Source organism: Xenopus tropicalis, chromosome 3, assembly GCF_000004195.4.
Source record: "Xenopus tropicalis strain Nigerian chromosome 3, UCB_Xtro_10.0, whole genome shotgun sequence".
NCBI classification, from domain to species: domain Eukaryota; kingdom Metazoa; phylum Chordata; class Amphibia; order Anura; family Pipidae; genus Xenopus; species Xenopus tropicalis.
This window is the reverse complement of record NC_030679.2, coordinates 87215532-87242015: the sequence shown is the minus strand read 5'-3', so window position 1 is coordinate 87242015 and position 26484 is coordinate 87215532. Positions and strand designations below refer to the sequence as shown.

At 37.8% G+C, this 26484-nt stretch overlaps 1 protein-coding gene across 1 annotated transcript in view; it reads left to right on the top strand.

Moving 5' to 3' along the window:
* Positions 1-26484, top strand: part of ahcyl2 (adenosylhomocysteinase-like 2) — a 93231-nt gene that overhangs the window by 28131 nt on the left and 38616 nt on the right. The window contains 1 exon segment of the mRNA NM_001016409.2: positions 20266-20374. Within this exon segment, the coding sequence (NP_001016409.1) occupies positions 20266-20374 (109 nt within the window).

Genomic DNA, 26484 nt, shown 5'->3' with positions numbered 1-26484 from the left:
AAAACATGTGAACAAAGCTTCTCAGTGTGAGTAAAGTTAATAACTGTCACAAGTAGGGACTGCCCACTGTTTCCATGTATAGCAGGTTTTAGGTTGCAAGCTTTGAAATGCAGGGCCCTCCCCCATCTAGATGCTTGTCCTTTGTGCATGCACAAATGTAAGCTCTGTAAAGATATGTAGTCTTTTTAAAGATAGCTGCAGCTAAGGTTTCATTAAAAATGGGCTCATATTCTTTTCTGACTAGCCAATCCTTGTTGCCTTTTACATTTGCGTAGGTGTGCTGCAGTAATGGGAAATTGATTGGCCTTTTCTAATGGTATTGATTAAAAGCTTTGCTAATTATTTACAGAGTTTGTATTTAGTCATTTTTTATCAGTGCAGATTAATTGCTGCACTCCTCTACTACTGATGACCTTGTCTCTAATGACATGGTTTGAGGCTCGGCAAAGCTAAAATACTTTTTGTTGTGCCTTCCAAATGTGTAAACCATAATAAATGAAAACCTTGGTTCCCATACTTAACTGTCATAATTTTCCTCTGTAACTTTTCCCACCCCTCAGTGACCTTGCAATTCATACGCATTTGTCTTTCATTGTATACGGTTATTAATATTTGTTTTCAAGGTAATGGTTGCTTTCTCAAATTGTCCCTAGCAGCACAGGTACCTAAGGGGTTAATGTTTGGTTTATTTTTTTGTTAAAAAAAATTAACAACTGTCAATGGCTGTCATGGTCAAGTCAAAATGCACTCAAATCTAGTTTGGCATCTCTGACATTATGAGGCAGGCTGTAGTGCTTGATCTTAAAATGACAGACATGCTTGTGCCTTACAAATATATATTGACTTAATACTATGAATTTACTCTTTAAGCATCCTATCTGTCTGCCCTCCTCTGGTATCCTCATTATCAGAATTCCCAAACATGTCAGAAGCAAAAACTTGGAAATGTCTGCTCAGATCCGACCTCCTGTCTCTCAGGGACAGTGGCTCTTGAAACTGCCATTTAGTCCACCAAATGCTTCTCAGAAAGAGAAGTCGGCACACTGTTACAAGCTAGGCAGAGGGTCACAGCCCACTCCTATCACAAACTATTGAAACTCTTCACAAGATAAGATGCTGCTTTACAAACTGGATATAGTCAGGGCATTGAAGTATTATTCAACGAGGGCTCAAAAACTGTCTCATTCTTTTTGCTGTTTGTTCCCCCTCACTAGGGAAACAGGCAACCAAGGCCACTATCAGCAGATGGATCAGAGAAACTATTAATCTAGCATACATACATAAGAAACCAAACCCGTTTTCTCTCTGCACACTAAAATCTTGACTACCTCATGGGCCCAAGCTAATTAGGCTAGAACAAAACTGATGATGTTGCCTCCTTTCAAGCTGCCTTTGTTCAGAAGTCGTTGCAGACTTTTCCACCCTACTTTTTTAAGACACAGATTTTGGTACCTGTTGTAATATGTTGGCGCTTTATAAATAAATGTTGATAATAATAATAATAATTGAACTCTGAGGATAAGCTATAACAACAAGTACAATGTTAAATTAAATAATCTGCATATCTTAGACCTCGAAGCCTACATATTGACTAGTTGTGCGAAACACATAAATATTAAAATAAAAAAATAAAATAAAAAAAAAAAATTCATTAAGTGGCATATTTATCGTAGTATATATCCAACATCACTGGTGAGGTGAAGTTACAGGAGCAAAGATCTGATTGGGTTCTATACACACTATAATAAATATGGCCCTTAGATGACTGTTAATATTTTAGGCCCTGCATTCTAGGACCTGCATAGGCAGTGTAGTGTCATTAAGGACACGGTCATTAACTCCTTAAAAGGGGACTATGCACAAAATTAAAATACTGAAATAAGATAATTTCTAAATACAATCAATCAAAAATTCTGTACCATTTATGAAATAATCAAGTTTATCTGTACTATCCCTCTCTCAACATCTGTAACTCTTCATTCTCTCTTCATGAAGGGTTGGGTGTCAGTTGGATCCAATATATGTTTTAAGGTATTACTGACAAGTACTGGGAGCAGCCTGTTAGACCAGAGAAAATCTGTTGGCATTCCCGGTATAGCCTGAAAACAACTGCAAAAAGAAATTTACTTTAGTGAAATAAGTTCATTACAATTTGTTGTACTTTTATATTATAATGACTGTCCCATTTTAATATATTTTCTAAATAGAAAGCTGTAAAGAACACAGGCAGTGCCGTACTGCTCAGGACAAAGCAGCTAAATTGTCAGGGGTTTTGGGGTGTTTTTTTGACTCTGCACTGTATTACGGTGTTTGTTTCTTTTCATAGTCAGGGGCAGTATATTCTGTTGATTAACATAAGTGCCGTGAATAGGGCTTCTGCTGACCATACTTTTGCCTTTTGTTTCAATCCTGAATATGGATTTCGTGATTTTTTTTTTTAGCTTATCAGGGAAACTAAAGCTACATCATGTTTTGGTTCTTACAAAGTAGATAATTATATTGCCCAGATATACCCCACACATTATGGAGGTTTTTATATCTATAAGCCAAAACAGTTGCAACACAATGTAAATGGAGGAGGAGTTTATATAGAGCTCAGTATCTCCAGTTTAATTCAACCAAATAATGGTAGGATAGAGACTATGAAAAAAAAAAAAAATAAGAAATATGCATTTTTTTTTAATTTAAAGGATCTGTTTTTTAGATAGTTCATCAGAAATAGACATCTTTTAATTGCTACATAAATGTTAAAGTTTCCTCTCTTTGGTGTATCAGTCTTTAGTAATTCACATGCAAACGCTGAACTGTTACAGTTCGCTACATTAGTTGATACAGAGGTTGTGGTACATTAGCAATTATTGTATCAATTATATAACAGCTATATATAAAAAATATAAAACTCTGGGATTCTGATAAGCAGGGCCAAAGATAAGAAATGTAGGAAGAATGCACCCATCAATATTAGTCTAATGTTGCTGAATAGGCACGTATTTAATATTATCTATAGCTACATCATTATCATTGTGCATAATTCATGTATTAAAATAGTATCAGCAAGCCATGCAGTGCTTTACATGCTGGATGTGCAAAAATTGAAACCTGAGTTTTTTAGGGTTATGCCCTGTTTTGTTGGGTTACAGGTGCTCTTAACATATACTATAAATTTGTTTTAAAAAAAAAATTATTGTAAGAAACACACTGGCTAGTTGCATTCTGTGTAATGTAAGACACTGAGATATATCACAGAACATAATATATAATTTGATCATCTAACTTGCAAGGTTCAAACATGGAGTATTTTAAATTTCCTTGTTTAGCTGAAGAAATATCAAAAGCCATAGGTTTTGATTAAAGGAGACAGGATAAATAGGGAAAAAAACTCTAATCTTGTAGGCAATTAAAAACATATGGTGTTGGTCTCACTTTGGTGTTAAAATTAATGGCCCCTTTATTGGAACTCCCCATAGATCCTCTCAGGTTCCGGTCTGTATTTCAAACAAGGTGTGGGCGTGACCTATCAGCCCCTGCCAGAAGCACAAAAGAGGGGTATAACCAATCACAGCCCAGCAGTCACGCATGCAAAGACAGGTTGCAGTTCCCTATCAGGTCAGCCTAGCTGCTGGTTGGTTCCTATCCTACAGTACAGTGTGCTAAGTGACACCAGCCCCCCGATTACAGGCTGGTAAAGGAGGGAGCAGAAAGTGAAACAGATGGGTAGGACTAGTGGTGTTTTTGAAAAATGTTCAATAAATCAGCATTAAAAACACTACTTTTTAAAGCACTTATATTTAGAGGAGTACAGTTCATTGGTGCAATATTGATTTTCACACAATATGTCCCATTTAATACAATAGACATAAAGTATGTTCAGCCCAAGTTCCTTTTCATTGCACTCATGTTGGACAAAGGGTTTACTGGCCCTGCTAGTTTTTAAAATGATTTATTTTATTCCAGATTTATTAAGTAAGATTTATTAGTTGTAATATATTATCAGTTGTCCTAAAACACAATGAAGTTTCTTTTAGATATTGTTTTTGGAAGTTTGTGTGGCTTGCAAAACATCAAGTGGAAAGGCAATTGCATTGGTAAATATATGCACACAGATTTATACATTGTTTACATTTAAAAGTAGCCATGAGCTATTTAAAGTGGAATAGCCAAGGGTAAAAACAGTACAAGTGAGATATACTGCCTGTGGTATATAGGAGGGCTCTCTGAGGTGATGGCTTGAATAGTTAATAAAACATTAGAGATGGCTGCAGGCCAAGTCCTGTGCTGTTACTGAAAAGTGTAAAGTTGCATCTGAGTGACATCTTGTGGCTGCTAGATGTTTTTCTGTGCTGAAGCACTAATAAGACATTACCAATACTATGCTTATCATAGTCAACAGCTATATTTATTTATATTTATTTATGTTATTACAGTTTAGGTTACAAGCAGTGTTCCCTCTGATTCCTTTTTGGCTGTGTTAAAATTATTATTTTAACCTGAAAGCAGTTCTAATGTGTAAAATTATCCCTAGTTGCTAAAAACACAAGGGCAGAAGGCTTACTTGATTTTAACAGCTCCCAGACATGGCAGTGCAACTGTTGTACCAAAGCAAAGCACCATATGAAACTATCATAACCAAAATTCACATATGGTCGGTAGAATTTTTTTAATTAAGATTGAAAAATAACAAACATAGTTGGAAGGCTACAAATCAACAATCTTGTAGTAATGAGTTACTTTTGATATAGTCTTGCATTTTTACTTCTAGTATATTTATTGATAGAACATACGCTAATTGCATACATTTATTAATTTACTGTACGTTTGGGTTCAAATCTATACCTGTCATGTTTGAAGTCTCTAAAAGCTTACCCCGAATCAAAGTTGAACAAATATGACATTTTAGAAGTTGCTAAGACAAGAATGAACTTATTTTAACACAGTACGGTAATTCTTAACCTATGAGCCAATAGAAAATTTAATGTACATGCAACAACGCAGCACATTATTTTGTTTTATATGTAAACTTGTAATAAAAAAAGATTAATATATTACAGGGCAAACACTGCCAGTTATTGTGCATAAAGACAAGACTGACAGATACAGTTCCTTAGCACTGTCAACCTATACTAAACCTAAAAATTCACAGAATAAAGTGGTAACAGGGGCGCATCTACATGTTTTTATTTATACAGAACCATTGTAACAGTACACATTGTAACAGTTTTTTTTTCATATTAATGGTGGTAGTACAGCAAAAACCTGCCATACTCAGCCTTCCCTACCCTGCATGTGTGTGCCATACTCTGCCTGCCCTATGTTGCATGTGTGCCATACTCTGCCTGGCCTGCCCTACGCTGCCTGTGTGTGCCATACTCTGCTTGCCCTATGTTGCATGTGTGCCATACTCTGCCTGCCCTATGCTGCCTGTGTGTGCACTATACTCTGCCTTCCCTACCCTGCCTGTGTGTGCCATACTCTGCCTGCCCTATGTTGCATGTGTGCCATACTCTGCCTGGCCTGCCCTACACTGCCTGTGTGTGCCATACTCTGCTTGCCCTGTGTTGCATTTGTGCCGTACTCTGCCTGGCCTGCCCTACCCTGCCTGTGTGTGCCACAATGCTTTCACTGCTCCTACAGTCTGCACAATAACTATATATTAAAAAACTTTTTTAATTGCAGAACCACCTCAGTATATGTTCTTTTTGTAGTGTGCAGGGTTTATTTGTGGGTTTCTACTGCTCCTACGGTCTGTCTGAGGTGTGAAAAGGTGAACAATGCAGAGGGTGAACAATGCAGGGATTAAACGGTGTGAACAACACAATTGTTTTAAAACTTTTTATATGGCCTGGTGGGTGCTTTACAGAAGAACTCTCTGCATCTTGTATTGACTTTGTATTTGTTTTTACATTAAAAATACTGTACTCTAGAATTTGCTGTTTGGGCTTAATAGATATGCATCAGCACACAGTTTAGTGGAATAGTTTCTAATAACCAAGTAGGTAGGAACCTATTCTGTGCTGAGCCAGTGTGTTGCAATAATACAATTCTATTCAATTTAATTTGTACCATTTTGTCTTGCTTTGTAGGTATTGCTATCCTGATATCTTGGGCTATTGTTAGATGTGGCATGTAACCGTTCTATGTACACATTTACATGTATTTGATTATGATTGACATCAAAGTTATTTTCAAGGTTACCTGTGGGAGCAGAAAAGTAGAGGGAGGTGTGAAACTTTGTAAATTACCCCTTGAACATAGATTTTTCTCAGCCTTGTCTAAAGTATTGACTTCCAGAGAATGAATGAGTCATTGTTATAAGGTGTTGATAAGACACTGGGCAGATACTACGAGTAGAGCAAGGGGAAATTGTAGGTATGTTGCATGAAAGGAGGGGCTTGATAGTTTTTCTTTCACAAGGGATATGACTGGGGAGCAGAGTCCTGCCAGATCTTGAAACATTAGCTCTGTGAGCCACTGACTTTTGTAAAGTGTAGTTTCTGTTCACAGTTGGAAAGCAAAGGTGGGGGCCGAGTCCCTTTATAAGCTCCTTGACTGACTTGCAGTAGATTTGGCAGCCCTTTTCAGAACGCAGCTTTTCCCAAACATACCAAGAGTTGTCTCTCCTTAGCTTGAGGACAATCATTTTGCAGGTGAAGAAATGGAAAGAACGGAAAGTACACAAGATACCACTGCATTCAACGTGCCAGACTGGATGGTAAGAATATGCCCATTATTGCTTGTCTTAAAAAAATAACAAATTACACCCCACATTATTAACAATTAGCCTAATTGCTTATCTAAGGGAATCCATGTCTGAGCACAGGGGAAATTTTTATAACTGCCAGAGTCTCTAGACTTAAAAGCTTAGATAAAGTGTATACCTGTGCTTTTTGTGGGTTGAGACCCTGGGATATATTATACGGTTGAATGAGTGATTGTTATAAGATGTGCAGGGGGTCATTCACAAATGCCTGTAGACAAAATCCTATAAAGTTGTTTGCATTTGCGCACTTACAGACAATAGTTACACACCATTTCCTTGTAACATAAACAGAAAGCTATTTTTTTAGTTAGTACGTTATGCGTTAGAAAGGCTGCTTGAATTCAGGTATATTTGTAAATGCACAAGTTACAGTAACATTTTTATTGTTGATATCTAGCCAAGTTTCAAGCACCGTTTTTCAGTTAGTGTGTACTGTTACAATGGTTCTGTATAAATAAAAACATGTAGATGCGCCCCTGTTACCACTTTATTCTGTGAATTTTTAGGTTTAGTATAGGTTGACAGTGCTAAGGAACTGTATCTGTCAGTCTTGTCTTTATGCACAATAACTGGCAGTGTTTGCCCTGTAATATATTAATCTTTTTTTTATTACAAGTTTACATATAAAACAAAATAATGTGCTGCGTTGTTGCATGTACATTAAATTTTCTATTGGCTCATAGGTTAAGAATTACCGTACTGTGTTAAAATAAGTTCATTCTTGTCTTAGCAACTTCTAAAATGTCATATTTGTTCAACTTTGATTCGGGGTAAGCTTTTAGAGACTTCAAAAATGACAGGTATAGATTTGAACCCAAACGTACAGTAAATTAATAAATGTATGCAATTAGCGTATGTTCTATCAATAAATATACTAGAAGTAAAAATGCAAGACTATATCAAAAGTAACTCATTACTACAAGATTGTTGATTTGTAGCCTTCCAACTATGTTTGTTATTTTTCAATCTTAATTAAAAAAATTCTACCGACCATATGTGAATTTTGGTTATGATAGTTTCATATGGTGCTTTGCTTTGGTACAACAGTTGCACTGCCATGTCTGGGAGCTGTTAAAATCAAGTAAGCCTTCTGCCCTTGTGTTTTTAGCAACTAGGGATAATTTTACACAGTATCTTAGATCAGTGGTCCCCAACCTTTTTTGCACCAAGGACCGGTTTCAAGTAAGACAATTTTTCCAAGGACCGGGAGTGGGGGGGTGGCGCAACTAGTGCATGGTATATAATTTAATTATTACATATATAATGTAAATGTAATTATTTCATTTTATATTATGCACTTTATTTTTATTATTATTACTACTACTACATTATAAAGTATGATACAGCTCAGTGGGAGACCTGAGCTTGATGTGCCCCAGCTCCTTTGCTCTTCTTACTCCCACCTAAGTGGTGACATCCCCTGCCAGTTAGTATGGAGCTTTAAGTACTTTGGTCCTTGTCGCAATCAGTAGAAAGCTCCCTGGGCTTCACTTAGCTGTTGTCATGGCTGTGTAACACATCGGGGAATTTGGATCACAGGTGATTGGGACCAGATGTGGCCCGATTCAGAACAGCCCACGGCCCGGCATTGGTCCCCCGACCGGTGGTTGGGGACCCATGTGTTAGATGTTCAGATTGTACCATTTTAATGGCATGCACTATTACAAAGTTTATCTTATTGGGATAGAATTCTGGACACTAACAGTTATAATCACAAGCCTGTTAATAGCTGTGCAGACCTATATGATGGATTGATGTAAAAGCTTAGAAGGACCACTTGCCCATGACCATTGCATTTTTATTGCTGGGGTGGGGTGCATACTACCACTCAACTACCACACAAGCACCCAGGTAGTTCTTGCATAAGTTTGAGGGCAGTTTTGAGGAATTTTATAGAAGGGGCACAAAACACATACAGGTTTCAAAGGTTAGAGTTTTTGCTCCCTGCCTGCACCTCAGCCCCCTCCCTCCCACTTCTATAAGCTTCCCTTGTTCTTTTAAGGACACGTTAATTTATTCCATTAGACAAAACTAAATCTTTTAGCTCAGGGTTTTGAATAACTCCACTAAGCAAAATTCCATACAGATTTCAATGGTATGTGCTCACATGGGCTAGGTGTAGGGTGGTCTGTTACATAATACCCTTGTTTTTCTATATCTGAAGCAAATAGTTCTTTGTACAACAAAGCTAGCATTCAGCCCTAGGCAGCTTTGTTTGGAACACCAGGTACAAGGTTGTTAGGTCTGAAGCGAACTACTAGCTTGCTTCAAATTTATCTCAGAGAGAATGACCACACTATACTTGCTTTCAGTGGATATTGTTAATACACAAAGGTTAACCCTTTTAGTGTTGTAGGTTGTAGAGTCTGAGGTTCTGACTATAAAGTACCACTGTGATTGTGACAAAGATGTTATATATTTGATTTGCCTTTGATTTAGGTGGCAACATGATGCATGGCAGATTGCATTGCTGCTCACATTAATGGGTTACAGGTATAGTGCAAGCGGATGTTTTTGACTTATTCAGTGCGAAAACATTAACATTTATTAATATGTCCTGGTAGATTTATAAAAGTGTTTAAAATATTTTACACAACCTTAGACCTGACATAACTCATGGTGTAGAGCAGGGATCCCCAACCTTTTAAACCTGTGAGTCACATTCAAATGGAAAAAAGATTTGGAGAGCAACACAAGCATAAAAAAATTTCCTGGAGGTGCCAATAATGTTGACTGGAAGCCTACAAAAGGATCTGTTTGCCAATTACACTGTGTTTTAATGCATCCAAAGCTTGCCTCCTAAAGATCCCCATACATGGGCCGATAGTAGCTGCCGATATCGGTCCCTTGGACAGATTCGGCAGCTAATCAGCCCATGTATGGGGACTTCCGATGGGCCTGCCCGACCAATATCTGGCCTGAAATCGTCCAGATCTCGATCGGGCAGGTTAGAAAATCTAGTCTGATCGGGGACCGCATAATTGGCCCAAACGATCGAATTACCCTGGGCCAAACGATCGAATTAGCCTGGATTCTCCCGATATCGCCCACCTGTAGGTGGGGAATATCGGGAGAAGATCCGCTCGCTTGGCGACATCGCCAAGCGAGCAGATCTGCCAGTGTATGGGGACCTTAAGGGCCGTGGTAAACAGGGAGATTAGTCGCGGGCAACTAATCTCCCTGTCTACAAGCTTTGCTTTGAGGCCACAGAGAGTAAAATCCAAAGGGCAGGCGACCAACATGTTGCTGAAATGCCACTGTTTGGGGATCACTGGTGTAGTGTGGTGGCACTCAGCTTTTGGTTAAAATGCTCCACTTTTTCTTTAACCATCATTTTATGCTTGGCTACAGATTTACATAAAATAATTACACAGGCTGATAAATAAGTGCAGCTCTACATATTGCACCATAGTGTTAACGTGGTAATGTTCTGAATCATTTTGTCATCCACCTTCTCAAGTGTGTCCACATATGTACTGTAGTATAGCTGCCTGTTCTTGTATACAATTTTGATGTAATATCATCTTATATTAAAACAACCCCCGTTAAAAATAATAAAGATTAAAATATTTATACCAGATATTGTAAAGAAAACCGGCTTCCACCTGCATGTGATTCCTTCTTATGTGAAGGTCTTTGTGGGCCCAGTGCAATACTTCATTCATTGCAATAGACAGTAACTTATATATATATATCCGTATAAGCATATACATTGTTTAAAAACATATTGCTTAAGTTTCAACCCTCAAGTTTCACAGAAAGATTTCACTCACTAACTAAATTGAAGGTAGTTGACCAGCAGATTGAGAAGGCTACAAAATCCTGTTGGGCAGTGTTGGGTTAGGATGCGATATGCCATGTGTTCTCAGATTTACTTAACCTCCATGCGTAGTGACTTCTCTAGCAAAAACAGTCTGTGCTGGGCGTCAAACAGCTAACACAAAAAATTATAGATTGTGTTTTTTTGGGTGCTGTTTTGGTGGACTAGCTATTAAACAAAAGTAATGGGATCCCTTATCCAGACTTATGCTTGAATTCTGTGCCTTATCTACAAAGCACAGAATTCAAAGGCCATCTCCAATAGACTCCATTTTAAGCAAATAATCTAATTTTTAAAGGGACAGAATACACCTATTTTCAGCATTCGCTAAATGAACAGGGCTTGTGCTAAACTTTTTGTCTTACTTAGTTTTTGTTTCTTAATGTTTAAGAAATATCTGTGGTTTCTGTCATTTATAAAACAAATGTTTTTGGTGGGAACCCCTGATAAAGGGCGGGTGTACCCAAAATAAATGGGCTAGGTTTCCCAGGCAGAAACAAACAGTTAGGAACGGATTTATCAAAATGTGAGATTAGGGCTCACCAAAGAAAACTTCACCCACTGTGAACAACTGGGACATTGTTACAATTTAGTAAACATAGCCCAACGTTTAAATTATTAATTTATAATTGCAAAAAAAAAAAATTAAAACAATAGGCAGAAAGTAATTTAGAGCATTTAACACTATTTATTGTGCTCATCTCTTAGCGAAGGTGTTTAGTTGTATACTGTCCCTTTAAGAATGATTCCCCTTTTCTATGTAATATTAAAATATTAGCAATCCTACTGGATTACTTTAAATGGTATTTATTAAACCTTAAGGCAGTGATCCCCAACCAGCAGCTCATGAGCAACATGTTGCTCACCTGTCCCTTGGATGTTGCTCCCAGCTCCATATAAGCAGGTGCTTATTTTTGAACTCCTGGCTTTTGGGCAAGTTTTAGTTGCATAACAACCAGGTTTACTGACAAACAGAGCCTCCTGTAGGCTGCCAGTCCACATAGGGGCTACCAAATAGCCAATCAGAGCCCCTATTTGTAACCCCAGGAATATTTTTTATGCTTCGGTATGATTATCCAAATTAAGGATAGATTCATTTTGTGGAACAACTTAGGTCCAAAGCAATCTGGATTATAGATCCCATATCTGTGCCACAGCCATAATTTCATATTCATTTGGTACAGACCTTTATCTGGTAGGTGCATTTGTAACATTGTCGCTACAACATTACTGGCAAAATATTCCTATTGGGTTTACTTAATGTTTAAATAATTTTTAGCAGGCTTAAGTTATGGAGATCTAAATTATGGAAATATCCAAACTTCATGTCCTGAGCATTCCAGTTAATAGATCCTATACCTGTACTATATGAAGGAACATTTTTCTTTAAAGGAGACATATCCTATAAAAATTAAGAATGTACCAGAGAATTATACTCCTCTAGATATAGAAGAATTGTGCTTAAAAAAGTTGTATTTCAGACTGATTTATTGAGAAATTCCACCAAAGTCCCGCCCATCAGTTCCAGTTCCTGCTGGCTGGATTTTCTGGATGTGTAGGGGAGCCGGCGGCCCTCGGTACACTGCACTATAAGATAGGAACCAATCAGCAGCTAGGCTGACCTGATAGAGAACTGAAGCCTGTCTTTGCTTGTGGGAGTGCAGGGCTGTGATTGGCTTTCCCCCTCATACTGTGCTTCTGGCAGGGACCGTTAGGACACGCCCACTCTCCATTTCAAACTCGGACAGAGAAGTGATAGGATCTATAGGGAGCTCCAATAAAGGGACAATTTTTACAGATAGGATTAATTTTTAGCACAAAGTGAAACTAGCACCTTATATTATTCATAATTGCCTACAAAATTAGGGTTTACCCATTTATCCTAATGTCCCCTTTAAACAAAAACCTTGTTTCGTACGATATTCGGTGCATGTATTGCGGCTCGTCGAGACAACCAATATTGCAAAGGCTGCGGATAACGGTTGTCTCATCAATCAGGCAGGTTAAAAGATTTTGATCGGGCGCGGTTAAAGGCACCCAAGCAAAAAATAGGTTTAGGGCTGAATCGGCAGGTGGAGGTAGAATTTCTATTGTTTCTGCCTTCATATCTTCATATCTATTCAGCCCTGAACGTCAATGGAGGGTGGGAACGATCATTTGTCCTACCAGTAGTCACATGAAAGATTGTTATTGCTATGTACATGGCCACCTAAAGCTGGCCATACACGTGGCGATCTCACGATGTTTCGTACGACCGTCGGTCGCACGAAACATCGTCAGATCCGCCACACACCATTCAGGGCTGAATCGGCAGGTAAGGAGGTAGAAACAATAGGATTTCTACCTCCTTCTGCCGATTCAGCTCTGAAGGGAGAATTTTGGTCAGGCGCCTTCTATGGCGCCCGATCAAAATTTTCTAACTTGGCCGATCGGCGAGCCGACCAATTTCAGCAGCTTCCTGCGATATCGGTCGGCTCGCTGACATGCCATACACGCACCGATTATCGTACGAAACGAGGTTTCGTACGATAATATCGGTGCGTGTATGGCCACCTTTAGGGGTATATTTATCATGCTGTGTAAAAAGTGGAGTGAAGCTTTACTGGTGATGTTGCCCAGAGCAACCAATCAGCAATTAAATTTCCAAAGCAAAGCATCCAATAGGCTGCTATGAGCAACATCACGAGTAATGTTTCACTCTACTTTTTAAGAAAACCAGAGACCTTCCTCGCACACCCTTAGCTCTTCAACTCAAATTATGCGCCCGATGCACACTGCTGGGGGGATCGGCACCCTCCAAAAATCCAAAGTAACCACAAATGCAATGGCACTCAGAGCTGTAATAGGGACAAGCCCTTTAATTCAAACTTTATTCAATTGAATAAAGTTTGAATTAAAGGGCTTGTCCCTATTACAGCTCTGAGTGCCATTGCATTTGTGGTCACTCCACTTTTTACACAGCATGATAAATATATCCCTTAGAATCATACAATTTTATATAAGTTATTGCTCTATTTAAACTTGCAAACATTTATAATCATATAAGACCCTGTCCCCTTCACCTTTTTATAATAATGTTTTTTTTTTACTTTATATATGCAATGCATCTATTCATGAATATACTGCTATACTGTAAATTCTGTATGACAGTTTTCTGTAGAGCACATTTAAAATTCTCTTGCAAATAACTTTTAGAATGTTTCAGATATAAGCAACCTAATCATCTTTGTTTTTTTTTTGTTTTTTTTGTTTAATTTTCTGAATTTTTATTTAATATTTTACCTCTCTCTAAAATAAAAGCAGAGAGCAGACTGATAGGTGTGAAGTTTATTGCTTTCTTTTTACTGCTTCTTTTGTTGTAACAATTCCTTTCTGTTTAAAATTGTTTTAATCCCACTTTTATTTAAACCTAAATGGATTTGTTAGCTCTGCCTCAGCAAGATTAAATAAGTTAGCACTTGGCACCAGAAGAGAAACTGGGTGAGTGGTAAAACACATGATTGACAGAGAATGCAGAAATTAGAAGGAACGCTGGGATTAGAACATCAGTTCTTGGAGCAGACAGTCCCAGGAAAAATACATTTTCTTGTGAAAGAACATTTTGTTACTATCTTAGATTTCCGTAGAAAGTTTATTGTTTTACCATAGCTTCCCTTCTGGGACAGGTGACAAATGCAGTTCCTTGTTTCTCCCTTTTTACAATAAGAATATACAATAAATAAGAGATAAGAAGTTGATTCATTTGGTTTATATAGTTTACTTAAAGTGTTACTGTAATCCATTGTAAATGTACATTTTCCAGAATTTGATTGTCTTGAAATTCACTTATGCAATATGATCTTTCATTGAAGGTAGGTTAATCGGTATAGTCCGACTTCTAGGAGGGTGCAGAGTGGCATTAATAGGCATAGCCTGGGGGAGGGCAAAACACTTTAAAAATGATTGTAATTGACAAGTTAATTATATAGAGTGCTGCTTACTTAAATAAGCTGTTGTTGGTTAGGCCATGTTAGAGACTGCTGTTAACAGTTTAGAGGTCATTACAAGTCTGTGTAATTAGGTATTAAAAACTAGCTCTGTGGCACTGAATTCTGGAATGCCTCATTAACTTGGGGGTCAACCCTTCCTAAGTCAGGGAACCAAGAGAACACTGATAAGGCAGGTTAGAACCAGAGCTGGCTGGACTGAATATATAAAAACATGGAGTGGTTGCTCTGAAGCCTTATGTGGGGATGACTGAAGGCTTGTTATCTATCAGCATGCTTAATAACACAAAGAAATGCGACATGAATGGTGGCTCAGAGTTGAAATCACAGGTGAGACCCATGTTCATAGGTGGTAAATTGTATCTCAAGAATGTTGATAGCTGTATAAATCAATACTGTTTATTTTCCATTTCGTATCTTTCTACTGTAGATATCTATCGTTTCAGTAAAATATCTGCCAGCACTTTGATTCTTTTTCTGCCATTTATGTCAAGCATTTTGGTCCAGTTAGAGATTTTGCTTGTATGTTTTAAGTGTAAGTCACACTTTACTTTTAATGATAAACCTAAATGGATTTGTTAGCTCTGCCTCAGCAAGATTAAATAAGTTAGCACTTGGCACCAGAAGAGGTAGCAAGAATTCTTTTGAGAAAGAATAGCATGGACTTCAAAAGCATGTGCCTATGTACTCATGTTTATATATACTGAACTGTTCATGTTACACAAATAAGCTTTGCCTTGTCATATCTGCTAAAGTTTGGGGAAGAGACATTACATTTCCTTTGTTATTTATTTAGTAGAGCGCATGTGTTGCAGCCATAATTTAATATTTCCCTCTGGAACAGGTCTTTATTTGGCATGTGCGTTTAGAACATTTATACTACAACACCTGGTTGGGGCTAAACTGAGTAGGCACAGAGTCTTTTTACTTTGGCAAAGCCAAATGGATAAATTTGTGTTTATGGCTTTTGGTGTTAGTACATTAATGTTGTTGATGTTGCCTGCAAGTTTCCAAAAAGTGTTGGGAACAGTGTAAAGATAGCCCTATGGATGTACGCTTATAGCAAGTGTTGTAAAGCATTTCTATCATTTGTTACATGCAGAAGAAAAATACGTCCAGTCTTCTGCATTGCCGAATAGAGTCCAGACATATCTAATTTAAACTGTTCCTCGTAAAGGGATAATAGTATTGCTTTGCGTCTCAAGGTCATGTAACTGAAATGATTTAAGCAATTTAATGCATAATGAGATGATTTTCTAATATCTCATATGGGATGTTTTGTCTAATTCTTTTTAAGGGTGGAAATCTTTATTTTATTATGAATATATTGAACCTCTGTGTAGTTTAAACATTTACATTTATGAATCTATGATCATTGTGTAATCATCGTATACACTGATACAGATCCTTAAGATGTCTCATGAACCAGAACATTTCTATTTATAATGCTATTTATAATGTAGTCCATTACTTGATGTAAAAAACATTATTTTTAAAGAGAAAGGTAACCATCCATATTAAAAAAAACCCGACCCAAGAGGAAACATTCTTATTTAGTTGTTATGCATTCAACTTGTAATAATTATGAACAAATTACATGCTGCTAAAGTGAACTTTCTGTAACTTGGATCTCCATAACTTAAGTCTGCAAAAAATCATTCAAATATTGAATAAATCCAATAGGATTGTTTTGCCTCCAATAAGGATTATTTTATTATTATTTTATAATTCTATTTTAGTTGGGATCAAATACAAGGTTCTGTTTTATAATTACAGACAAAAAGGAAATCAATTTTTAAAAGTTAGAATAATTTGCTTATAATGGAGTCTATGGGAGATGGCCTTTCTGTAATTCGGAACTTTCTGGATAACTGGTTTCCGGATAAGGGATCCCATGCATGTACTTAAGAATAAAAGCTGCTCTGATGGTAAGAGCTTACAACCAATGCGCAGGTTCATTCCGTCATAATTTTTTTTTTTTTTTTTTTTAAAAAAAGCTTACTGAATTTTAATTGAGGCACTAACTTTAAATATAAACTGTTATCGCACTTTTTACAAGCAGGTTTTACAATTTACATTTCTTGTAACTCAAATGGTTGGCCGTGAACTTTTTACTGTTGAGTTCAGTTTTATTGGTTTTGTGCTAATTACTAGTTTATTACCCTTTGTCGTCTATATCTGTACATATAATGCTAGAGAACTTGAGTACAGGCTGCTTATGAAAAGCTCCTGGCAGCACATGACTATTTCAGATCTGTGCCTTCTTATTGAAATTCAGAACCTTTAGGCACATGATCCCTGAAAAATGTTGTGTCTGCAAGTATTGGCTTGCATATGCTGGAAAGCACAATTATAGAATGAAATTGTGCCTATGTCAGATGGCATTGATCATAGGAAGACATGGCCATCTATTCTCCCCTAAAGTAGACCATCCTTTACAGGTGTGTTTTAGGAAGTGAAAAGGAGGGATGTGGGATATAAAGAATGGAATGCCAAGTTAAGGTAAAATGCTAAAGCAGTTATTTTTTTCTGCTTTGTTTTGTGTATTAATATAATAGATATACAGCTGTTGTTCAATTTTTTGCTGTTTTTGCTCCTCTTTGCTACTTAGTCCTTATGTGGCAGTGTAGAACTTCTAAACATTTAGGCATGCTAAAGCACAAGAAATATGGCTTTAGTTCAGTTATTCTCAATATGTTTAGCTTTGGCCCCATCGGTCCCACCAGAAAGTGTTTGTCTACTATGCAGAGTCACAGCCAGACTCTCAAAACTTCCAATTTACAGCATCTTATGTACAACATTTTCTTGGGTATTAAACCATTGTGTTTCATCCTATTTATAATGCAATTAAGGAATCTTCTGATCAGTATGCAAAGGATTACCAAAGTATGTGTCATGAAGACACCCCAACATTAAAACGTGTTTTATGTGTTTTGAATCATACTAAAAAGTAAATTTACAGTAGAAAACAATATATGTTTGGAAAGGACACATTCTGACAAATGCCAGTGGTTCTTTCTCTGCTAAATGTCTTAAAGTCACTAATTTACAGCACATCTGCCACATGATCTGTGCTGAATGCCAGGAGTCCATGTGAAAAGTTGTATAGGATTAGACACCCCAAACATTTTTACAGGACAAAAAAAAACAAACAGTACATACATTACTAAATATTCAATAAAACCAACAGATAAAAAAATGTTGCAACTTGAGATCAGTGTCCAAAATATCAGCCACAACCCCTTTCCTATTCCCTGAGGAAGCCACATAGCTGACACAATGGGGGGAATTCACAAAAGTGGTGAGATTGAGACAAAATAAAAGTGGAGATAGATTTGTCGGATTTTCCACTGTATTCACAAACCTCTATCTCCACTTTTGTGAATTTGTCTTTTATACAGACAGTTTTCAGATTTTGTAATTTTCCCGACATTTTTTTAATGAATTTGCCTTTAGCTCTTAGTAAATCTTAGTAAAGCCTTGGGATAAGGATTTTACCAGCAGGATTTGGCATTTTATATGCCATTTGTCATTTCACTTTGGGGCATTTCCTGAGGGGTAATTTTAGTTTGCCCAGGGAAACTATACATAATTTTTTTCAGGGCAATCTGAGTTTTTTAATGGTCTCTATATTTCTGTGTAATTCCACTTCTGTAACAAGATTTAAGGGTCTAAATACCTTCTTCTCTAGCCCCTACTCATTACTGGTCAGCCCCCACACCAACATGCCTGGTGGATAGAGGTCCAACAGGACTAGGGCCCAGCGGGTTTTAATCCAGTGCCCTGTTGGGCCAGTCCAACCCTGTACCCCAATATCCCAGTTTGGGTGCCAGTGTGTATGTGCTGTTTGCTGATCACCAAGATGGCTGCTGGGAACAGGTGGGGACCAATGCTGTCAGGCAGCTCTGTAGTTCTGGACATGCTATGGGGGCACAGATAAATTGGGGCAGTTGTGTCAGTGAAGAGATTAAAGAGGGGGAACTGCTGCTTAAACTAAAAATTTAAATAAAAATGTTTACAATATATTCACACAAAATGTTATTATTGCCTCACTGATTAAGCTAAAACTAGCATAATCATGCAAATGTGAGGTAAAAACTTTTTATATATAAGATATAAATTAAACTTTTTTTAATCAGTGCTTTACTTGTTTATAAAATGTTAATGAGGCTTTTTGCACCTATTGTTCTAGGGTTAGACAGAAACTTGTCCCCTAACAATAGGCTGCTAATCCCAATAATATGTTAATGATCCCCCAATGGGGCCCCTAGCTTAAGTGTGAAATGGAGTCTGGGTGAAACCAAACAAAACAGAAGAGCTTAGAATTGATCTAACAGAGTTACACTGAGCTTTACTCCATTTTAAAAATGTCTGGAAAAAATGTCGTTAAAATGTCGTATAAATGTTGTTTAAACGACAGATTCACAAAAGTGTCTGTAAAACGGAAAATTGGCGGTTGAGTCGGAATTTAGGCGGATTTCTGTTTGTGAATCTGGAGAAAGTGTTTTCCACCACTTTAACTCCAAATAAGGGCTATCTCCACTTTTGTGAATTCCCCCCCAAAATGTTCAACATTTCAGGGGGAATAACTGACCCTTTGTCAGGTGTACATGTGACAAAAATCTAAAGGCTGTGTAGCCCTTCTACAAATCCAAACAGAGACTTACAATTACCATACAAGTAGTTATACAAGTATAGTCTTTATATTTTGAATGTGTTAAAATGTGTTTGTCATGGGAAAGTAATATGGACCTAGATTTAAAGGTTTCCTCTGATTTTGTTTTTGTTTTGACTTTGTCCCCGGGAAACATAAAATCAGGGTTCAACTGTAACAGTTTGCTAAGTGTTCACACTATTGACACTGGGCAATTTTAGGAGGAAAAAAAAGTAAAATGCATGTGTGTATACTTGCCAATTTGTCCTAGTGTATTTGTTTTTATGTGAGGGTGCAATTCCTGAATAAGCAAGTATGTATGAATAAGCAAGTGTGTTAATTGTGCATATTATCATAATTTGTCTTTGCATTGCATCTATGTCTTTGCATATGTGTGTGAAGCTTACCTGAAGGTCTACTTCTACAAAAAGAGGGCAACTGTGTGGTCCAAGATACCTGGGCATCACTGGGCTAAAATCTAAATGTGTGCCCAATCTTCGTATAGTGTACACTTTTTCTTTAGTGAAGAGTGAAAGGCAAAATGATCTGCGTCAAGTGCCAGACTGTCTTTTCCCAATACAAGTTAGAGCAGAATCATACCTGTATCTGTCAGATTGTTTCTCATAATACTAGTTACAGAACCTACATTACATGGGCAGTTATTACTTAAGAACTTGAGTTGCAAATAAAATATGCCATACTTTTGTATGGCCCACGAGAGAGACTGCTAAAGCTGATATTTTGATTACCCACCACTGATAACTAAATAAAACTGTAGGAGACCTCGGCGAAAGGAGTTTTAATAAATTATTTAAATGGAGAATTTATCACCTTTTTAACTTATGGTAACATTACCCCTGTTTAAGTGAATGCCTTGTAATGCACTGTATGCCTTGTAATGCACTGCATACATTTGATTCGCCTTAGAGTATGGCTACATGTTTCATGGTGAAAGAAAGAGGGGTAATACCTTTTGTATTTACGGTTTCCTAGCAAACTTTCCACAATTTTTATTTCTTTCCGTCACTACTTGTTTTTCTCTCAGCAGATCCAGTTTGCAGACCAGAAGCGAGAGTTTAATAAGCGTCCTACAAAAATTGGTCGCCGATCTTTATCTCGTTCCATTTCTCAGTCTTCAACTGATAGTTACAGTTCAGGTGAGTAAAGAATCTAGAGGGATGGTGTACTTTCCTCATTGTTTTACCTCTTTTTAAAGCATCTAAACCCCCCAAAAATGATCTACTGTGAACATAATCTTGGTGCTTCATTAGAACTTTTGCGGTTTACATTAAACACAGGCCTAGAGTCCACCCCTACACTTAAAAAAAAAATAATAAAAAAAAAAAATTCTGATGGTTGTGGCTGCGCTCAAAGTCATTGCATCATCCCTGGTGCAGCCACACCAAGTGAAATCTGGTGCAAAACTGCATGCGCAAGAAGTTTCTGGCCAATTTCTGCTTAGTATGTGGCACTAGCCTTAGTAGATAAAGTAAATTGGAAAAGATGGAAGGACTGAATACAGGTCAAAGCTGTTTTTCTAGACTTAGTTTTATTTTTTATTCCAGTGAATCAAATGCTGCATAATAAAATCCTATGGGGTCTGGGAAAGCAGTTGTAATTCTTGCTTTCAGTGGCAGAACGCAGTCTGTTGGTTGTGTCAAATGGTAGCTAATGGTAAAAGTGTGATTTAAAGGGGTGGTTCATCTTCAGGTTAACTTTTAGTATGTAATAGTATTGTCTATTTTTAGCATGTTTTCATTTGGTCGTCATTTTTTATTTGTTATAGTTTTGAGTTATTTGCCGCCTTCTTCTGACTATTCCTAGCTTTTAAATGGGGGTCACTGACCCCAACAGCAAAGAAACTATTACTCTGTGAGGCTATAATTTTATTGTTGTTGTTAATTTTTATTACTTATCTTTCTATTTAGGGCATCCTCTATTTATATTCCTATCTCTTTCAAACCACTGCCTGGTTGCTAGGTTAAAATGGACCCTAGTAACCAGTTTGCTGCTGAAATTCCAAACTGGAGAGCTGCTAAACAAAAAGCTAAATAACTCAAAACCCACAAATAATAAAAAAATAAAAAACAATTGCAAATTGTCTCAGAATAGCACTCTCTACATCATACTTAAAGTCAATTTAAAGGTGAACAACCCCTTTAAGGAATAACCAGCAAATAGTTTATGTATTGTAAATATATTTGTTTGTTGTTTATTATGTGTTGCAGTCCATTATTAGAGAGATTGAGTGTAAATATGTTTCATACTGGGCAGTTCATAATAAGGTTGCTATATATGCATGAGAGGAATGTCAGTTACTATGAAAGGGACTCTCAAGCCTCCATACTTGCCTCCCATGCTGTCTGTCTGTTTTGGTCTGTTCTGTCATTAGAATATAGTTATTTATTGTCTGTCTGGCCCATGTGCAGTGCTTTCTTATGTGCAGGAGTTTTTAATTCTAATACTCTGTTTATTTATATATTACTCTATTTATAATGCCCCTATGTGTTCATGGTTTATTACAATGCCTGTCTCAGTTGGGCCAGTTAGTTTTCTAATGCATTTGCACAACACACACTAGGGTCAGTTTTAACAGGAGCCAGTTAACCTGGTTGTATGGTGTCAGGGTGTAAGGAAGTATAGGAGTAAATTCTGGTACCTAAAGGAAACATGTTCAGGGAGAAACTCCAGATAATTCTCATGGCAGGATCAATAACTCAATAACCCCACACTGCAAGGCAACAGTGTTAGCTGCTAAGCCAATATACTGCCAGTGTCCATCTGTTCTCTCTTGCGAAGCTATTCAGATCCATAACCAAATCTGTGTGATGCTGCTCATATTTGCCCAGTATTGATGGGAGGGAGGAGTACATTGTCTCTGCTCTCACCCATTTCCTGTGTTACATGCCCTCCCCTTTTCTTTTCCCCTTCTATTCTGTTAACCTATTTTTTCCAGTTCTTTGTTTTCACACAGAGCTCATTTACTACTCTTCCCTTTATTTGCTCTCTTCCCTTCTTATTTTTATACTGCATTCCCTTTGTCTTTTCACTTCACCTTGGCCTCTATCTCCCCATTCACCTTATGTTCTTCCTATTTTTTTTCCCTTACTCTGTTTAGTCCCTCTCTCTAGTTTTAGTTTGTAGTGCAGGACGAGTTTCTCAGGTCCAGAGCATTTCGAATCCAAACCCTCACTTTTCTATGTATGAATTCTGCCTTAATCTTGCTTTATTTACATAGCACCAACAAATGCCCCCTCCCTAGAATATCTGTGGTGTGGGGGGAGGGGGCAGATAGGAGAGAGGTTGTGTGTGTTTGGCGATAGGAAAAGGGGGATTCCAGGGTGAGGGCTGTATGCACAACATTTTTTTTTTTTTAGTTTAAGCTGGTCAGCAGAAGCAGATTAATTTTAGTATTCAGATTGCAGTTTGGCATTGAGTTAAGAAGCATTTGACACATTTTGTTAAAAACTAAATTTGACAATGAGGGTTCTACTACTGGATTACATTAAATTATTTAAGTCACGAGATCAACATTTTTGTGACTAAAATCCAGTTTAAACTGGTTGGTCTTTACTCCACATTCTCCTCTTGCTCTTGTGCAGACTTTGTCCGTGTCTTTTATATTACTCAGCTTTAGACCTGCAAATGCCAATCTCCTCCCTCACTGAGATTAATTTTTCTATATCATTTTACTGGTGGATGTGGATAGGGAAAAATTCCTATAGCACGAGCTGAAAAAACTGTTTGAAAGATAAACAACCCCTTTAGAACCTTATATGCATTAAGCTGGCCCTACACACACAGTTATTTTCGAAATGTGTGTGGGTTACAGGTTATGACGATAATGTGTGTGCGTGTTTTGCGTATCTGACAATATCCTTGGGTGACCTACAATGCATTTTCAGGACGTCCTTTTTGTACGATTGTTGTCTGGCAACTATTTTGTGTTCAGAACATCCTCAGATTTGTTAACTAATTTAGGGCGAAGACACACGGGGCGATTAGTCGCCACAACTTTTCATTAACCTGGTTGTGGTGACTAATCACAATGAATTTTAGCCCATAGTTTATAACTACGTCACTGCAACATATCGCGCACACATTTTCATCACCTGGATTAGTCACCACAACTTTTTTTAAAAGTCGCTGCAGCTAATCGCCTTGTGTGTCTTTGTCCTTAAGCTGGCCATACACGCACCGATACTATCGTACGAAACCTCGTTTCGTACGATATTCGGTGCGTGTATGGCATGTCGGCGAGTCGACCGGTATCGCAGGAAGCTGCTGATATCGGACGACTCGCCGATCGGCCAGGTTAGAAAATTTTGATCGGACGCCATAGAAGGCGCCTGACCCAAATCTGCCGTCAGGGCTGAATCAGCAGAAGGAGGTAGAAATCCTATTGTTTCTACCTCCTTATCTGCTGTTTCAGCCCTGACGGTGTGTGGCGGATCTGACGATGTTTAGTGCGACCGATGGTCGCACGAAACATTGTCAGATCGCCACGTGTATGGCCAGCTTTAGACAGATGCTAATTAATTAGAAAAAGAATAAGATAAGATCTGTAAAACAGTGGTTTGATTTAGTTCCACACGGGCTTGATTCTTTGCCTTTGGAGAAAAGCAGGCCGAGAATCAGCCCTACTGTTGGCACCAGCCTTCTACCTTGGCTGCACCCAGAAGCATTGTCTCTGGCCAGGCGCAGGCAGATGTTTTTAAATTAGCATTTTTTTCCCATCAGCTCTCTGCAATTAAATTTGCATATACTGCCTTGCTATTCTTTTTGTATAATAAGATAAACATTTAGTCTGACAAATTCTGAATTTATCACTGTAAAATTATTATGCTGTAAAAAAAATAGATAATATATCCGAAAGCAATATATTAATTCTTAAGATAAGACGGCTGCTTTGTTCCTGTACTTTGCCACTGTAACTTTTTTTTTTTTTTTTTTTTTTTTTTAACTCCTAGTGATGTCTGAGATTATTGAGCTCGGCTCTGCCACATTGTGCTCTTACAGAATTTATATGTAAAGTGCCTTTTGCTTTCTGCTATGGTACATTGCTAATGTGTTTCTTATTGTACTTTGTCATATATGCACTCTGATAAAAGTTGTTTTTTTAGCTAATGTTCTGCATGGTACCTACCGGGTTTATTCTTCTTTTAAACTTTGATTGTATATTTTTTATGGCAGTAGAAGAGCCATATTAAAATAAAGATATCTATATAACTAGAGGTGACTTTTTAGTGGTAAGCAAGATTGTTGGCAGCCAGCCACCCGGCTGTTTATGCAAGTAACATTCTTGATATATCTACAGTCATATGAAAAAGTTTGGGAACCCCTCTTAATGCTTTGGAGTTTTATCATTGGCTGAACTTTAAAAGTAGCAACTTCCTTTTAATATATAACATGCCTTATGGAAACAGTAGTATTTCAGCAGTGACATAAAGTTTATTGGATTAACAGAAAATATCCAATATGCATCATAACAAAATTAGACAGGTGCATAAATGTTGGCACCCCAACAGCGATATTACATCAATACTTAGTTGAGCCTCTAGACGCCTCCTATAGCCTTTGATGAGTGTCTGGATTCTGGATAGCGGTATTTTCGACAATTCGTCCATACAAAATCTCTCCAGTTCAGTTAAATTTGATGGCTGCCGAGCATGGACAGCCTGCTTCAAATCGTCCCCTATGATATTCAAGTCAGGGGACTCGATGGCCATTCCAGAATATTGTACTTCTTCCTCTACATAAATGCCTTTGCAGATTTTCAACTGTGTTTGTTTAGGGTCATTGTCTTGTTGGAATATCCAACCCCTGCGTAACTTCAACTTTGTGACTGAATCTTGAACATTATCCTGAAGAATTTGTTGATATTGGGTTGAATTCATCCGACCTTCGACTTTAACAAGGGACCCAGTCCATGAACTAGCCACACAGCCCCACAATATGATGGAACCTCCACCAAATTTCACAGTAGGTAGCAGGTGTTTTTCTTGGAATGTGGTGTTCTTCTGCCATGCAAAGCGCTTTTTTATTAAGATCAAATAACTCAATTTTTGTCTCATCAGTCCAAAGCACTTTGTTCCAAAATGACTGTAGCTTTTCTAAATGAGCTTTTGCATACAACAAGGGACTGTTTGTGGCGCGAATGCAGAAAGAGCTTCTTTCTCATCACCCTGCCATACAGATGTTCTTTGTGCAAATTGTGCTGAATTGTAGACCGATGTACAGATACTGCAGCAAGATGTTCTTGCAGGTCTTTGGAGGTGAACTTTGGCTTGTTTGTAACCATTCTCACAATCCTCTGCATATGCCGCTCATTATTATTATTATTATTATTATTAACATTTATTTATAAAGTGCCAACATATTCCGCAGCGCTGTACAATAAGTAGGTTTCATACATTGGACATACAGAGTAACCTATAAAGCAATCAATAATCGATACAAGAGGTGAAGAAGGCCCTGCCCAAAAGAGCTTACAATCTACAAGGAAAAAGGGTTGAGATACAAGGTGTGGGAATGGGCATGACCAGAGTTGTGAGAGGTGTGGCACAGGGTATTGCTAAACTAGATTAGGGTAAACTTCTCTAAATAAATGTGTTTTTAGAGATCTCTTGAAGGCAAAGAGATTGGGAGAAAGTCTGATAGTTTGTGGGAGCGAATTCCAGAGAAGGGGGGCAGCCCTTGCAAAGTCTTGAATGCGAGCGTGTGAGGATGGAATGAGAGAGGAGTTGAGGAGCAGGTCAGTAGAGGAGCATAACAAGCGGGTTGGATGGTACCTAGAGATGAGTTCAGAGATGTAGGGTGGGGCAGAATTATGAACTGCTTTGTATGTGAGAGTCATTAGTTTGAATTTTATCCTGGATGGTAGGGGAAGCAAGTGCAGGGATTGGCAGAGTGGCACGGCAGAGGAGGAGCGGTTGGAGAGGTGTATGAGCCTGGCAGCAGTATTCATTATGGACTGGAGAGGGGACAGTCTTTGGAGGGGAAGGCCAATTAATAGGGAGTTACAGTAGTCCAGGCGAGATATTATAAGAGAGTGAATACGAATTTTGGCAGCATCTTGGGTGATAAATGATCGTATTTTGGAGATATTTCTTAGGTGAAAGTGACATGATTTGATAAGTGATTGGATATGAGGAGTGAAGGACAGGGCAGAATCAAGGATAACTCCAAAGCACCGGGCCTGGGAAGATGGGGTGATGGTAGAATTGTTAACCGTTATAGATACCTCGGGAACAATGTGGGCGTTGGA